This window comes from Anoplopoma fimbria, chromosome 11 (genome assembly GCF_027596085.1).
Source record: "Anoplopoma fimbria isolate UVic2021 breed Golden Eagle Sablefish chromosome 11, Afim_UVic_2022, whole genome shotgun sequence".
NCBI lineage: Eukaryota > Metazoa > Chordata > Actinopteri > Perciformes > Anoplopomatidae > Anoplopoma > Anoplopoma fimbria.
Genome location: NC_072459.1, coordinates 2,421,501 through 2,438,867, shown reverse-complemented (window position 1 = coordinate 2,438,867; position 17,367 = coordinate 2,421,501). Strand labels below are relative to the sequence as shown.

The window sequence follows — 17,367 nt, the reverse complement described above, 5'->3', positions numbered from 1 at the left end:
TTTATGAAGCCTCGCTCACTATTTTTGGGGAGATTTACCATTTCTATTTCAGTTTAAAGTGAAAAACCATGACACTAAATCATAGGTTAGTTTGAAAGGTTCCTCCAACAAAAGACTGATTTTCTTGATTTGTGGGTTATTTTCTTGATTCATTTATTAATGGTTTAGTTAATAAAATACCAGCATATGGTGAACAATTCCCACAGTGCAAAGGCATGGCATCTTGTTTTATCTGACCAAAAGACAAATATATTAAATTGGCTATCATGTATCATATAAGACTAGAGCAATTTAGTAAGAAGTAAGAAGATTTAACTTAGAAGCAATTTCTAACATTGGAACAGGAAATGACCTAAATAATTAATCGATCATCATATTTTCCATGTATTTATCTGTCGATCAAGCAATTAAATAAATGTAGAATCTCTGCAGCTGTAAAAGGGGTTAGGGTGTTTAGCTGACGTATTTTAAAGTTGGCCTGCTAATATTTTTAATAGATATTGATTTGATTAGTGTGTCATGGTGACTGAATTGTCCTACCTGCATACATGTAATTTGTTCTGAAACCTCTCTCGCAAAGAAGATCTTGATGTCAATGAAATTTCCTAAATAAATAAAGCTTAAACAACCAACACTCAAGTGAACTCCCTCTGGAGTATTGAATGGCACCTATTTGTAATCGTGTGACTATAGGCCTGTTGTTTATATCATCAGTCCATACGGTGCCAAACTGAGTTCATCGTTGATTAATGTTAACATCGCCTGCAGACATATGCAGAAAAACAAAAAACAAAACACTGTTGCCTTTCTTGTATACTGCATTATCATTAAAATCTAAAACCATATGATAATGACGTAACTGCACAAATAATTTATGTAAGCGGGCGAGATAAATGCTGAGCACATTAGAAGTGCAGGGGAATATAATTATCAAACTGTCAACAATAAATCTTATTGTTAAAAATAAAACAACTCAAATGTATAAAGGTAGTAATGAAGGCAGACCCTTCTTATATACAGTCTATGAGGTTGACCTAAAACATCATTTGTTTGTTAAGCAATTGAAAATAAAATAAAATTTAAAAAAAATAAAAATAGAAAACAATAGCGTTTATGTTGTGTAAATTGTTATTATTGGATGTTATTAATACAAAAACTAAATAAAATTAAAAGATTTCCCCCCTTCTCTGATGCGTACGTTGTTACGTCACTTCCGGGGGAGTACACGGTCCTCCTTCCTGTGAGTGTTTACTTCCATGCTTTAATTAAAATAAAATAAAAATAGAAAAAATAGCGTTTATGTTGCGTAAATTGTTATTATTGGATGTAGTTAACTCAAAAACTAAATAAAATTAAAAGATTTTCCCCCCTTCTCTGATGCGTACGTTGTTACGTCACTTCCGGTGGAGTACACGGTCCTCCTTCTTGTGTTTACTTCCATGCTTTAATTAAAATAAAATAAAAATAAAATAAAAATAGAAAAAAAAAAATAACGTTTATGTTGTGTAAATTGTTATTTTTGGATGTTATTAATACAAAAACATAATAAAATTAAAAGATTTCCCCCCCTTCTCTGACGCGTACGTTGTTACGTCACTTCCGGGGGAGCATTAACTGGGGTAGAGTCAGAGCCGCGTTCCACTTCCTTATCTTTACCGTTGAGTCTCCGCCCCGTCCGTGACGTCACTGTCCATTCCTTCGCTGTTGAGCCTAGAAACGAAAAAAAATTCCGCGCTTTCCCTGGGTGAGAGTTCACGAATTGAAGCAGAGTGGCGGGATCTGTTGTCAGCCGGGGTCTGCAGAAGAGAACTCACCACCAGGTATTTACTGCCTCGTTTGAAAGTTTATCAGGTGATGTTGTTGTTTGGACGAGTTTCTCAGGAAGGTCAGCTTTGGCGCGAGATTTGTCAGTGTTAGCAACATGCAGCTAACACAGACTACACACAGGAAGCTAACTAACTAGTACTCTAACTAGTACTCTAACTAGTGCTCTAACTAGTACTCTAACTAGTGCTCTAACTAGTGCTCTAACTAGTGCTCTAACTAGTGCTCTAACTAGTGCTCTAACTAGTACTCTAACTAGTACTCTAACTAGTACTCTAACAAAGCGGGCAACAAACTAGGCAACAAACTAGGCAACAAAGCAGGCAACAAAGCAGGCAACAAACTAGGCAACAAACTAGGCAACAAAGCAGGCAACAAACTAGGCAACAAACTAGCAACAAAGCATGCAACAAACTAGGCAACAAACTATGCAACAAAGCAGGCAACAAACTAGGCAACAAAGCAGGCAACAAAGCATGCAACAAACTAGGCAACAAACTAGGCAACAAACTATGCAACAAAGCAGGCAACAAAGCAGGCAACAAAGCAGGCAACAAACTAGGCAACAAAGCAGGCAACAAATTATGCAACAAACTAGGCAACAAAGCATGCAACAAACTAGGCAACAAACTAGGCAACAAAGCAGGCAACAAAGCAGGCAACAAACTAGGCAACAAACTAGGCAACAAAGCATGCAACAAACTAGGCAACAAAGCAGGCAACAAACTAGGCAACAAACTATGCAACAAAGCAGGCAACAAACTAGGCAACAAAGCATGCAACAAACTATGCAACAAAGCAGGCAACAAACTAGGCAACAAACTAGGCAACAAAGCATGCAACAAAGCAGGCATCAGATGAAGTTGAGGGGTCCATGCAACTGTATTCTGTTCTTGGTGCCATTTATCTTGTCATTTAATTTATTGCACTTTTATCCCTCATGTGCAATCACTTTTTTTTTTAATTCACTTATTTTCTCAATCCACCCAAACCCACCACAGCCTACAGAGTTTCATGCATTGGCCAGTACAAGGGAATATTAACACAAAGCACATTATGTCAAACCTTTCATGTGTATTGTTTGGTGTTGATAAGCTCTTAAAAGTAGCACTGCAGGCATGTGTTGTTTTACTAAAGGGTTTATTGCTATGCTATCATCAGTGACTGCTCAACTTAGTTCAGATTTGTTTCCTTCTTCTCTGTAATCATCTTCCCTAATGTGCTTTCTCTGATGTTTCTTAAAGGCATGGACTTTAAAAGACGCAATGGTGGCCCCTTTGTGGGCGGTGCGTCCCAGGCCAAACGGGGTAAATCAACTGGTGAATGGGAAGACAGTCCATCGCAGTTTGAAGAGGAATTGTCCATGTTTGAGGAAGCAGAGCTGGAGGCAGAGGAGACGGAGGGGCAGGCAGGCCATGACGTTATACCCGTAGGTGAGTACTGCACAACAAGAGATTATTGAGTCATTTTAATGACATGCAGACCTGTATCAGAACTTCTATATGTCACATACTGATGCCTATGATTCTGTTCAACAAGCACAGCTACAGAGAGTCATTTTTGCAGAACCTAGCTACCTGTAGAATAATTATTATATATATTTTACAGGGTGTTTTTTCTCACTTTTAGGTAAGTCATTTTTGTGGCTGGTAGCTCTAACAAATCAGTCTGAATGGTTTAATTGTTAATCCATTTGTGCCTTGGAGAATTCAGCATGCTTAACTTGTCGGCTTTGTCATGACCCTCAAGGATATGCAGGTATAGCTAGATGGATAGCTATGCATTGTGAATAATGCAGGTGTGTGCTTCAAGTAATTTGCAACTGTGGAACAAGTTATGTGTCTTTCCAGGAAATTACCCTTACTGTGTTTGTACAATTTCTGACAACACTTTATCTGTTCTTGGCTAAAGCTATTGAGTCAACAAAATAATGCCCTTTGTTTTTGTGTCCGTCTTATTGCCTTGTTTCCTCAGGCGACCTCTTCTCAGCAGACCTTAACCCTCGTTGGCGGCGGCCTGATGCCCCTTCACTGGACCCGTCGTCGGATACGTTGGTGTTTCAGCAGATTGATCTCGACTATTATTTAGGTAATTATCAAAGATAGCTTTGAGTTATCGTTACTTTGTCGTTTTGATCTAGATGAGAGTGTTGAACATATCCAACTGCTCAAATGCTGTCGCTGTAGGTGAGAAGAAACGGTATGCAAGTTGTTTCCACTTTTGTGTTGTGCAGGGGCAACGGTGGCTGGCATGCCTGGTCAGTCACAAGGAAATGTCCCAATCATTCGGATGTTTGGGGTGACAGACAGTGGCATCAGTGTGTGCTGCCACATCCACGGCTTTGCCCCTTACTTCTATGTTCCGGCACCAAGTGGTGAGTACTCCCTTTATTTCAGTATGTGAGTATACAGACACAGTTCCTCAATACAATACCTTTCAGTCAGTTACTATTAAAAAGTCTCTACGTAGAACACGTATCTGTTATTTGGGCATATCTGCTTTCAGAATGATTTCAGCTTTGCAATGTTTCCCTCTTTCTGCTTCTTTTGAAAAGGTTTCACATCTGATCACCTGGGTGAATTTAAAAGAGAGTTGAACTCTGTTGTCTTGAAGGACATGCGATCCAATAAGGACAACATCTCTGTCACAGTGTTGGCTGTGGACATCACCCGCAAAGAGAGTGAGTACAAGTGCTGTTCAAATGCTCATGTGTATTTGCTATTCACTAAATACAGTTGTGTATAAGTTTTTATTTTATTTTTCCTGCAGGCATGTATGGTTACCATGGGAAACGCAGTCTGGAGTTTTTGCGGATAACCATGGCGATGCCTCGTCTCATCGCCCCAGCAAAGAGACTGCTGGAGCAGGGCTTCAAGTTTGGACCTTTCCCCATCCAGGGTTACCCATCCTATGAGGCCAACATAGATTTTGAGATAAGGTGTGTGTATTTTTATTTTTTTATCAAAATGGTAAAAGTGATTTGACGGGTTAACAGTGATATGAAAGCATGACTTTTGATTTTTTACATAATATTTTTTGTGAATGGATCATTTTCATACAATGCTGACATTACATTGCCATGAAAGTCATGGAATTTTGTGGAATTTGAAGAGGTCTCTAAATTGATTTGATCATTTGCTCACAACCCACATAATGAGCACAGAAGGAAGAAATAGCAATAGTCAAGAGACAATCATCAAGTCACCTGCATGAGACTGTACTCCAAATGTTTTTCTAGGCTCATGTAAGCAGACAAATTATTGTGAACTTGCCACCCTGACAACTTTCTGGCTACTTGCCTGTGCAGGACGCAAGCTTAATGCAACCTGTGGTGCATGTAAAATAACCATAGAAAACAAAAACATGGAAATGCATCTCATGTTTATATAACAATTTAGTTGTATGATGGAAGTACCTCAGAATATACTTATTGAGATTAATTTGTGTATGCTTAAGTTAAAAAGGATTTTTGCACTGACTTTCTCACAGATCAACTGATGAGTAAAAGCAACAGGAAAGCTGTATTTTTCAGCTTAATAAGCTCTCTGTGTTGTCAGGTTTATGGTGGATAGTGATGTGGTGGGATGCTGCTGGATTGAACTTCCCAAAAGCAAGTACAGAGTGCGTGAAGAGAAGAGCACGGGGGCCACAGATTCTCGGTACCCAGGCAAGGTATGTCTGGTTCACACCTGTCAGTAGAACACATGGCCGTGACGCTACATTGGTCAGCAGTTCACTTCCCTCTGAGTGCCGTCATATAAAAACTGTTTAATCAGGCTTTTACTAACGGTGCTCATGAACCACTGTTTTTGTCCTTCAGGTGTCCTTGTGTCAGTATGAGGTGGATGTGGGATGGACAGATTTGATCAGTCACCCTGCAGAGGGAGACTGGCAGAGGATTGCACCACTCAGGGTGCTCAGCTTTGACATTGAGTGTGCAGGAAGAAAAGGTGGGTTTCTTTCCTTCTCTTTGTCATTCTCATTATTACCCCATACTTTTTGTCTATGAGGCCCGATCATACTTGATGAAAAGCAAATGCAGAGCTTGACTCTTGTGTCGACTCTTTTCTCTCCAGGAATCTTCCCAGAGGCAGACAAAGACCCTGTGATTCAGATAGCGTCGATGGTGCAGCGGCAGGGTGAGACAGAGCCCTTCATTCGCACCGTGTTCACTCTCCAGTCCTGTGCCAGCATTGTGGGCTCACAGATATTGTGCTTTACACAGGAGAAACAGCTACTGCAGGTATACACACTGGTTTCATTAAGACACTGCAAAACATGAGAATTCTGACATGTTTTCCTCCTCCCCTTTTCTAATAACGTCATTGAGTTTCTGTTTCTGTTTTCTGTGAGCAGAGCTGGGCGGAGTTTTTGAGGACTGTGGACCCAGACATCATCACTGGATACAACATTCAAAACTTTGACTTTCCCTACTTGCTCAACAGGGCAGCTACTTTAAAGGTTAGATGGAGCCACATTTGTTTACCATTTCAATGCAATGCCAAGGCCTAAAATCACCAGATTAAGAGTAATGCACTTAAACAATGCATCCAGAAGAATTTATTTCTAGTAGAAAAACTTTAATAAGCCGTTTCTGTTTTAACCCCTTTTCTCATTAAATCCTGTTCTTTTGTGTTCAGGTAAACCTCTTTCCCTACCTTGGCCGAGTGCGAGGCATTAAGTCGGTCTTGCGAGACCTAAACTTCCAGAGCAAGCAGATGGGCCGCAGAGAGAACAAGATCATTAACATGGAAGGCCGGGTTCAGTTTGATCTACTGCAGGTCAGCTTCAACTTCAGCAACAGCAATCATGACTTTACTAATATTTAAGTTACTAAACAGTCAGATTGTGGTGCATTGCACGGGTATGAACATTTTCAGGAAAAGAATCTGCACACAGTCTGATTGGTGTGATTCTCTCAGGTTCTCCTCAGGGACTATAAACTGCGCTCGTACACACTGAACGCTGTGAGTTTCCACTTCCTGCAAGAACAGAAAGAGGATGTGCAGCACTCCATCATCACTGATCTGCAGGTAAAGCACAAACCAGTAACCTTGTTGTATATGGATAAGAGCAGATGGAAATGGCATCATGCATTTATGGATAATATTTCTGTTCCCATCACACATCTAAAATAAATGATGTAAGCTTAAAAAAAACTAAGAGTTGTTGCTGTTTTTCTACATCTTTCCTTCCCCCCGTTTTCCTCCTCCATCACAGAATGGAAACGAGCAGACGCGTCGACGGCTGGCTGTCTACTGCCTCAAAGACGCCTACCTCCCGCTGCGCTTGCTGCAGAAGCTGATGTGTGTGATTAACTACATGGAGATGGCCAGAGTGACCGGCGTGCCTCTCACCTACCTGCTCTCAAGAGGACAGCAGATCAAAGTCGTCTCTCAGCTTCTACGACAGGTAACAAAGGCAAACACATTGGACAGATACTTGTGCATGTATACAGCTTTAAGGGTGGAAACTGTAAGTGTCTTTCTGCACATGTTAAGGCCATGAAACACGACCTGGTCATGCCTGTTGTAAAGACAGAAGGAGGAGAAGACTACACTGGAGCCACTGTCATTGAGCCAGAGAAAGGGTATGTACATCTGTTTGTGTGAGTGTATGACTCCTCTCTGCTCCTGGTGTTGATGGTTATGTATGTGCAATATTCTCTTATACCTTTCCATCACCACCTTCTTCTCTGTGTAGGTATTACAGCGTACCTATTGCCACCCTGGATTTCTCCTCCTTGTATCCGTCCATTATGATGGCTCACAATCTGTGCTACACAACCCTGCTTCAGAAGGGCTCACTGGAGAAACAGAGGTGAGCAGTTCCTTTTTATAAAGACCACAAAAACAATGTGCTTTTGTTTTGTCAGTCTGCTAGTTCCCCCTTGGACAGGTGAAAGAAATCTCTAATAAACACATGATTATGAAGTTTAAAAAGGGTCTGAACAGCTTTAGTTTACTAAACTTTGTCTTCATGCATCTGAAACATGTTTTTTGAAATAAAATGCATTATGCCACTTTCTTATGAGTTGAATGTGATTTTCCATATACGTTTAATAAGCCCTTGTTACATTTTTTTTTTTTTTTTATAGACACTACTAAGTGACACCTCAAAAATATATTATTTATTGATTCTTCTTTGATCTGTTCTTTCTAAATGACCATGTAAAACACTTTTTATGTTTAGTATCAACACAATGAGCTAATATCTGAAGCGTTTGTATGTTTTCAGCCTCTCACCAGAGGACTTCATCAAGACTCCGACTGGCGACATGTTTGTGAAAAGCTCTGTAAGGAAAGGACTTCTACCTGAGATCCTGGAAAACCTACTGTCTGCCAGGAAGAGGTTTGAATAATGAAAATGCAACTAGAGTGTCAATTTAGCAACTCCATAGACTGCTTCAGTCCCACTGTACCTTAAACTGTATATTTACTGCTAAGCCTGGTAACTTTTGATCCCCCTGATTTACAACTACTGTTTAATGTGTTTTACTCTTGCTATGAAAATGTTAACTCTAAAAAATATAATATAGGGGTGTACCAGTCACAAGTGGCTTCCTTCTCAGCTTATCCCATTCTCGGTCCACAGGGCCAAAACAGAGCTAAAGAAGGAGACTGATCCTTTCAAGAGGCAGGTGCTGGACGGCCGACAGCTGGCGCTCAAAATCAGTGCGAACTCTGTCTATGGCTTCACTGGAGCTCAGGTGGGCAAGCTGCCCTGCTTGGAGATCTCACAGGTGAGCACTTGACTCTGGGTCTCATACTTATGTTAAGTCCAGCTGAATTTACATTTTCATCTGGAACAGCATGCATGTCTACTCTGTAAATCACTGTTTTATCCTTTGAGAAAAAAATCTGCAACCAAAAGAGGGACATTTACATTTTATTTTGCATTGGTTTCATTATTGATTTATCAACATTAATACCATATGGTTACAGCCAGTACAGCCATTCACCATCAGTGATCTTTTGTAGGCAAAGCAGACAGCCACACTGAGCCAAACTGCATCATGCTACACAACACATGAGCCACAGACTCTGAACAACAATGCAGATAAGCTCTCCTGCTAGTCTCCTTATCTAAGTAACAAACATGAACACATGTCCTTCATGTTAGCTTGTTGAATGGGCAATCAAACAAAACATTTACAAGGGAAAAGAGCACTGCTCTCATACTCAGCGGCAGCACATAAAACATCATGTAAACAAACTCGTAAATGTCACTGTGGTCTGCTCAGATGCTGGTAGGTCATCGCTCTTAAACACCACTATCAACACGCTGTCTCTTAACATATCTAATGTTTACAATTCCAGCCAAACACAACTGTTATTCATTCATTCTAAATAATGTTGTCTCCACTTGACTTGCCGTCACTCTTCCCACTGTTTGGCACCGGTGTGACGTCAAAGTAACATCAGATGTAGAGCAAAGATTAGTGTTTTCATAGAAACGGGTATAAACTTCACAAAAAGTAACTGCAAGTGTAAAGCTGAACCACGACAGGATGTTTTGTGGGAGGTTGACTTACTTTGGTAAACTCTTGCAGAGAGCTGAGCAGATGACTGCTGTATTCTACATGAGCTGTTTTAGGATAAAACATTTTTCTAACACACTGAAACTTATGGCCTGTAATGTGTCGGAGTTTCGTCCACGAAAGCTTTTTCAAACACTGCAGATAATTGAATGCCAAACTTCTTTAATATGTTCCTTTTTTTCCCGTTTAGAGCGTCACAGGTTTTGGAAGACAGATGATTGAGCAAACCAAACAGCTGGTTGAGTCCAAGTACACCATTTCCAATGGTTACCAAGGTGATGCCAAGGTGAGGAATACATGTAGCTGCACCAATTCTGACCCAAACTCTTCTTCATTTTTTTTTAATGGTTAACCATTTATAAGTTAACATATCTGCTTTTTTTATTTCAATAAATACTGTTATGGAGTTTTTAGCTGACTATACGTATGCAACCTACAATCTGATGCGTTCGATGGACCCACTTTGTGCTCAGATTGTTTAAATTATAGTTTTGTTTATTATCTTTTAAAGGTTATTTATGGGGACACAGATTCCGTCATGGTTAAGCTTGGGGTTCCCACAGTGAGGGAGGCGATGGATATCGGAACGGAGGCAGCAGAGTGGATATCGTCCCATTTCACACCGCCCATCAAACTGGAGTTTGAGAAGGTACAGTTTCCGTTGACACTATTTATCAAAGCACTCGTCCCAGTCATTTCAAGATCTGTGGAAGTTGTTGATTGACACTTCTGGCCTGAGTGCATCTTTGAGAATCAGAAACTGTTTCAAAATGTAAGAGCGAGGATTTAGGACCACAGGAGAGTTGGAGCATCCTCTCAGCTAATGAGAACTTGTATTTGTCACTTCCACAGGTGTACTACCCGTACCTGCTGATCAACAAGAAGCGTTACGCAGGCCTTTACTTCTCTGGCAGTGCAGACACACATGAAAAGATGGACTGTAAAGGCATTGAAACTGTCCGCAGAGACAATTGCCCTCTGGTCGCTAACCTTATCAACACATGTCTGCAGAAAATCCTCATAGACAGGTAAACACACACACACACACACACACACACACACACACACACACACACACACACACACACACACACACACACACACACACACACACACACACACACACACACACACACACACACATTCTGTACATAATGCATTGTCAGCTGTGTTAGAAGTTCAAAGATGATTTCATCCATTTCCTTTTTTTCTATTCAATTCTTACACACTTCATTAATACCCTTTATTAATAGTGTGATGTAAAGTTGTAACATGACATTTTTTTACTTTATAAAATTCATGATCCTTCAACTATTTGATTTTTATATCCAAAAATATATAAACTTGTATTCAGATGCTAAATCTGAACCACACTATCCCCTGTTCCCCTGGGCTGTGGACTCTGTGATTCAACCAATCCTTGTAGTATTCACCCCAATTCCATATTTGGTGCTACAGTTTGTTAAAATGTCTTTCTTGGGGCATGACACACTGGAAAAAGCTCAGTATGGTGCCCTATAATCACAATATAGGCCTACCTATTTTTAACTTCTTAAATAAAGTCATGGAAATGGGGTCTAATATAATGGAAAAGATTTGAACATTCATTGGTAAAAAGTGTTCGGAAACCCTGGTTTTTACATCCAGCCTGACTTGTCTACGCTGACTTTATCGGTCTTTATACTACATCACCTGTCCTTGCTCACGATTATGTGAAATACATACTGTAAGAATTTATTGCATGGGTTATATACAAATTATAGTGCATTACTTTCATAGATATTGCCACGTACATTGTGTGAGAAAAGCCTGCACAATGAGCTGTTCATTTGTTATGAAAATAATCACAGCTGATGGTATGTTTTGTCAGGGATCCCCAGGGTGCTGTGGCTCATGCTAAAGAAGTGATCTCAGACCTGCTGTGCAACCGCATCGACATCAGTCAGCTTGTCATCACCAAGGAGCTAACGCGAACTGCCCAGGAGTACGCTGGCAAACAGGCGCACGTGGAGCTGGCTGAGAGGTCTGTTCATATCCAATAATACTCAAAGGGTAAATGTTTGTGCGTGTGGTATTGGTGAACTGGATCATTAATACAGATGTTTTACAGGATGAGGAAAAGAGATGCTGGCAGCGCCCCAAACCTGGGAGACCGAGTTCCATATGTCATCATTAAGGCTGCAAAGGGAGTAGCGGCTTACATGAAGTCAGAGGTCTGTAGTTTCATCCTTCACTGTCTAAATAACTTGATTTAAATTGTGCATCACCCTTTTCTTATTGTGCATATTTAACCTCCATGATAATCGGGATTCTTCCGCATATCATTTAAGGACCCGATCTTTGTGCTGGAGAACACCATTCCCATCGACACACAATACTACCTGGAGCAGCAGCTGTCCAAACCCCTGCTGAGAATATTTGAGCCCATCCTGGGAGAGAGCAAGGCAGAAAACGTCCTGCTCAGTAAGCCTTCAAACGGACACACATCACAGTCTCAAGTAGTCATAATTTAGGAAATTAGCTGAGACTCATTTTATCCTCAATTACTTATTTATGTTTTTGTGAGATTATCTGACTTTCTTGACTTTAGAACTTTTAGATACCACTTTTGGTGTTTTAAAGTGTATCTTTACAGAATTCACTTTTTTTTTATAACCTGTAGATTGATCGTGTGCAGAAATCTAATGGGTGATATTTAACCTCGCCAGCATTATAACAACCAAAGCTACACAGTTCTCATAAAGAAACTTAACACAATACACAATACAAGTATGCTAGTTAAATATATGACACTACGCATGAATTATCTTTTCAAGTTTTAAAACTTAATGCTGCTGGCAAATCTCTGGTGTCTTTCAGAGGGAGACCACACGCGCTGTAAGACTGTCTTGACCTCGAAGATCGGCGGCCTCATGGCATTTGCTCAGAGGAGGAGCACCTGTATCGGCTGCAAAGCTGTGCTAAAGACGGATGGTGTGTGTGCTCAGAATTTTAAGATATTTCTAGTTTGTTATCCTCTTTATGTTGTGAGGCCATATTAAGGCTTTTCTTTGTGTGTGGGAGCGTTGATAAAGAGCTTTATATGTGTGACATCTAACGTGTGTGTCATTGCAGCGGCTGTGTGCGATTTCTGTAGGAAGAGGGAATCTGAACTGTATCAAAAAGAGGTAAGCAAGATTCCACGAGACTTCATACTTTAATATGTTGATTTTCTTCACTAAAAAGGCTAAGTTCATTTGGTTAAAGTCCCAGCTCTGACTATATTTGAAGATTAAGTGTCTTATTTTTAATCAATAGTTGTCTTGTGTTAATCATCATAATGCCTTCTGGTGGCTTCTCAGAGCTCAGGGAATTCATTAAAGGAAAATTGATATCAAATGTATTTAACTACATTAAGCAGAATGCCTATTTTAATGTCAAATTAAATTTAGTCTCATTTCTTACTTCATGATTTCTGGGTAGACTAATGTGCTGTTTAAGAATTAAGGGGTTAATATCTGAAAATAAACATTACTGTCATGTCCAATGAGTTCCTAACATTTAGATTTTATAATTACAGATCTTGCACATGAACACACTGGAGGAGCGTTTCTCTCGCTTGTGGACTCAGTGTCAGCGTTGTCAGGGCTCCCTTCATGAGGATGTGCTCTGTACAAGGTACAAATACATTCCGTGTGCATATATTTACTGAAACTGTATTAACTGCAGTACTAAGCCTGAGTAACACTGTCCCTCCTGTCTCCTCTACAGTCGGGATTGTCCCATCTTTTACATGAGGAAGAAGGTTCAGAAAGATTTGGATGACCAGAGCAAGCTGGTGAATCGTTTTGGATGGTGAGAGGCGCACACACATGTTCCTTATGTGCCTCATTTCAGATGACCATTGACTCCTATTGTCTCACTGTATTTTTCTTACATGTCTTTTGGTGCTTGTAAAAATGCGTATATATCACAATATTTCTCTGTTTTCTAATATGAATGGAATGATATTATGTAGGTATCTTTTGTAAAATAAAAGCAAAAAGCAATCTATCCCTTTTTGTCATGTATGATTATTACAATTACTGCAAAAATTTGAATTGAAACAATTGACATAAAGGATAATGAACCACAATGCTGTTAACAGTTAATGTACATGTGACACGTCCTGTATGCGAAGAGGTTTAAGGTGTATTAAAAACGCTACATTCCCTAATCTTAATTTGACATTACGGTAAAAGTCAAACTTTTTCCGAAATAAAATGATTAACTTCCTTGCCGTCTATTTTACACTATTGTCTCAGTCAAACCTCAAACAACATTTCTTCCAAGTAGAAAAAAGTCAGAGTATGGTAAGTCGAAAAAAGTAAAAAACAATCAGTATAATATGTCGGGGAAAAAAAGTCATACTATAGAATGTCAAAAAAATCATTATAGCATGCCATAATATTAGATATGAAAATGTTAGTACAAAATGCCCTCAATGTTATAACAAATAATGTAATTTAATTTTTTTGTCTTTGTATAGTATTCACAGTATAGTACTTAATAAAGAATTCTTATAAAAGTCAAACTTTAGTATGACAGTTAGTCAGAGTATTGTATGTCGTAAAAATCCTTTAATTCCTTTAACGTCTTAAACCTCTTGTAAAGATACTCCTTAGATAAAGAAAACAGACAAGACATAAAAGCTGAAGACATTTAATTGTTCATTACAGCAGAGTGCATTCAGGATTTTACAAAGCTGTCAGTGAGAGACTTGTTAAAAGTTTTGCAAAAAAATTAACAATGGAACTACATTAAGTCCAGATAGTGAAACAGGCATTTGGAAGCTGCTGGTTTAACACCATGGCAAAGTAGGAACCCTTAATGGATGGATTCACTTCTGTTAGCAGGAAGCATTTGAAGTTGGCTCATTGAACTTTGATGTCATTTTAGTAAATACGTGGACAACACTTTCTTAATGAAGATGTTTTTAAATTGGGTGACATTGTCTGTCATGCTACAAAAACATAATTGTAATCCACAACATCATTTTTAAAGAGGACAAACACTGCTTTAAAAAACTGACGCTGTTTTGGACCTTATCGTCGAGGATGATCGGATAACATGTGGCTGAGCTCTAGAGGTTTCCTGTGGAGTCAAATACTGGTTTCAGCATCAGTGGTGTTCAAATGTTGAATGTAGTATCACATAACCACCAATAACACTGTGACAGACATTAAAACTGCATTAAAAGTGGTCTTTGGGATACAGTGTGACTCTGTGGAACAAACAGTTGGTCAATGATGGACAAAGGCCTCAGTTCTCAATCACTCATTTGACAGAGCACTCAGTCTGTTATTCCTCAGGTTCTGATAAAACACCATATTCCTGAGTAAACTAATCCTAAATTCTACAATAAATGCATAACAGGAAATGATAAAGTGCACCTAGGAGTCTAAAAAACTATTTCTTAGACTTTGTTACTGTGGCGATCCTATCCTGGTACAGCATTTTCATTCGCATATCGTGGGAGAAAAAAACAACTAGATATTGCTGTTATGTGTCAAGTTACAGAGGACACGTTTGGGGATACAGATGTTTTAAAACTTCCAAAAAGTTTTAACCAATCATCTGAAAGCAACATTTTCGCATTAAACAGTATCCTAGTAAATGTGACACTGTTTTCCATATTATAAGGGGGACTTCATGTCAGATGTTTACCATGCAATCACAAATATCACCTCTCTAAATAATGGTAGAACAATTCAGAAGATTTGGACCCACTGTGTCACCAGATGTGACCACCATGAACCCCTGACCCCTGAAGAGTCAACAGAAAGGGTTTGCAACACTGGCTTGACATGCTTATAATTAGTAAAAGAGTACTATCTTTACAGACAACTTCCATCTTTCTACCACAGACTCGGATTAAGTTTGCACAAATGCTAACCTTAACAAAAAAGAAAAAAAAAACTCCTCTAAAAACTGCAGTTTCTAGTCATTTGGTAGACCAAAATAATTAAAAATAAAGTATTCACAGCGTTTTACATACACTGCGTATCATGTGGTGACATACTGAAGGTGGACAGTATAAAATGGATTTTGCCACTTCTGCTTTCCTGACGTTTCCAACTGGACAGAGGAGGTGCAGTGTGTGAAGGTGAGCGTAAAACAAGTGCTGTTAGGGATGAGTAAGTGTGTGTGCGTGCTTGGCTATAGTATTATGCAACGTCTCTGAGTGCTCTTTTTGCTCTTCTTGTTGCTGCGGTTAGTCTCCTTGTATCTTCTTATCTCCCGTACTAGTGAATAAAAAGCTTCTTCCACACCCTGCAAGACAGAGACAGAAACATTTAAGATAAATGTGTAATTCTCTGTGAATAAAAGCTGAATTTCAGACATTGATTTGCAGATGTCTTATTTACTCCAACAATGCTCATGCAAAAAAATAAATAAATACAAGAGTTACTGTCATTCCTAAGCACCTGTCTGGTTTTGGCAGAGGTCTCGACAAACGGTACTCCGTAGCTTCTAGCCAGCTCCTGTGCCTGCCGTGACTCCACCGTTCGGGTACTCAGGTCGCTCTTGTTCCCCACCAGCACCATGGGAACACTGTCACTGTCCTTCACCCTGTTGATCTGCTCTCTGAGGACCAGACAAATGCAGAAGCACCTAAGAGACTGAGGCCACCCTACTTTCATCTTTGCAACACCTAACATTGTCTTCAGTATTATTTCATGTATTTGGATCAGTTCAAAAATGTGAGTAAGATTCTAGTGTACAATTCGCAAGTCCTGCTGATCAGCAATAAACCTTTTTAGTGCTAGACTGTCTAAGGTCTGAGCAAGCACAAGAAACTATAGTAAGACATAATAAAATGTCGAAAAAAAAGTCAAGGTATAGTATGGTGAAAAAAAGTAATAGTATAGCTTGTTATAAAAAGTCAAGTATAGCATGTTAAAAAAAATAGTATGTCATAAAAAAGTATAGTATGTCGAAAAAAGTAATTAGCGGTCAAAGTGTAGTCAGGCGTAAAATGGTTTGAAAATAAGCATAGTACAGTATGCCAAACAAATGCAAAAAAAAAAGTCATAAAAAGTCAAGTATAGCATGTCCAAAAAAGTCTTAGAATAGAACGGGGAGAAAGAATGTCATGAAAGAACAAGCCATAAAAAGTAATGAAGTCACAGTATAGTATGCCACACAAATGTTGAAAAAAGTTGTAGTATTTAAAGTCATAAAAAAGGTTTTTAAAAAGTCATAGTATAATATGACATAAAAGGTCATAGTATGAAAGTCATGGAATAGTAATTAAAAGCCATAGTAAAGTTTGGTGAAAAAAGTAATAGGTCATAAAAAAGTAATGTCATATAGTATGTCTCAAAAGTATAAAAGAAACTCATTGTATGGTATGTTATAAAAAATCTATAGAATAGAATGTCGTAAAATAACGGAGCTGACTTACAGACTGTGCCAAGTTAAACACACACCATTGAATGGAGTAGTATTCCTTTGTTTCAACTTCCAGCTGTTTTTTATTACTCATGCTTGTCAATGCTGACGTGTGTTCCTGAGCCACAAAGTATCTTGTACCTGTAGAGGTGAACGTCCTCAAAGGACTTGGTGTTGTTGATGGCAAACACACAGAGGAAGCCCTCTCCTGTTCTCATGTACTGGTCCCTCATGGCGCTGTACTCCTCCTGACCTGCAGTGTCCAGGATGTCCAGCAGACAAGTCTCTCCATCAATCACCACCTGTTTTCTGTACGAGTCCTGAAACACAGCATCGACATGATCATACACGCAGTACAAAAACGTGTCTGCCAGGAAATGTGACAATGGGTGCGTCATGATCATTTTTTTACTGTTACTCTGTTACTGTTATGTAGCAACAAGACTTTGTTGGAAGAGGAGTTTTGTAATAAATTAGCAGAAACGTATTTTGCTCCGTGTGAAAATAGAGATTTGCAACCAATTTGTGGGGATTTTTAAGCAACAATGTGACAAAGATAAGAGATTACTAAGCAGAGTTAACCAGTGATG

At 39.2% G+C, this 17,367-nt stretch overlaps 2 protein-coding genes across 2 annotated transcripts in view; one reads left to right on the top strand and one right to left on the bottom strand.

The window, feature by feature from the left end:
• The first annotated feature begins 1,652 nt into the window (after window positions 1-1,652).
• Window positions 1,653-13,386, top strand: pold1 (polymerase (DNA directed), delta 1, catalytic subunit). Its single transcript, XM_054607147.1, has 27 exons — window positions 1,653-1,820; window positions 3,069-3,257; window positions 3,799-3,912; window positions 4,058-4,198; window positions 4,379-4,504; window positions 4,594-4,762; window positions 5,382-5,496; window positions 5,645-5,774; window positions 5,901-6,067; window positions 6,181-6,285; window positions 6,465-6,605; window positions 6,747-6,857; window positions 7,045-7,236; window positions 7,326-7,414; window positions 7,528-7,644; window positions 8,062-8,175; window positions 8,419-8,566; window positions 9,555-9,650; window positions 9,876-10,013; window positions 10,217-10,392; window positions 11,235-11,387; window positions 11,475-11,577; window positions 11,695-11,827; window positions 12,224-12,337; window positions 12,479-12,531; window positions 12,924-13,021; window positions 13,115-13,386. Exons 2-27 carry the CDS (start codon window positions 3,071-3,073, stop codon window positions 13,200-13,202), a joined length of 3,318 nt encoding a protein of 1,105 aa, XP_054463122.1. The 5' UTR covers window positions 1,653-1,820; window positions 3,069-3,070; the 3' UTR covers window positions 13,203-13,386.
• Window positions 13,387-14,039: 653 nt separating this feature from the next.
• Window positions 14,040-17,367, bottom strand: part of zgc:55558 (GTPase KRas) — a 4,509-nt gene continuing 1,181 nt past the window's right edge. Inside the window, exons 3-5 of the mRNA XM_054606734.1 lie at window positions 16,919-17,097; window positions 15,811-15,970; window positions 14,040-15,655 (exon numbers count right to left, since the gene is read on the bottom strand). Of these exons, the coding sequence (XP_054462709.1) occupies window positions 15,542-15,655; window positions 15,811-15,970; window positions 16,919-17,097 (453 nt within the window). The 3' untranslated portion in view covers window positions 14,040-15,541. The remainder of the gene's footprint in view (window positions 15,656-15,810; window positions 15,971-16,918; window positions 17,098-17,367) is intronic.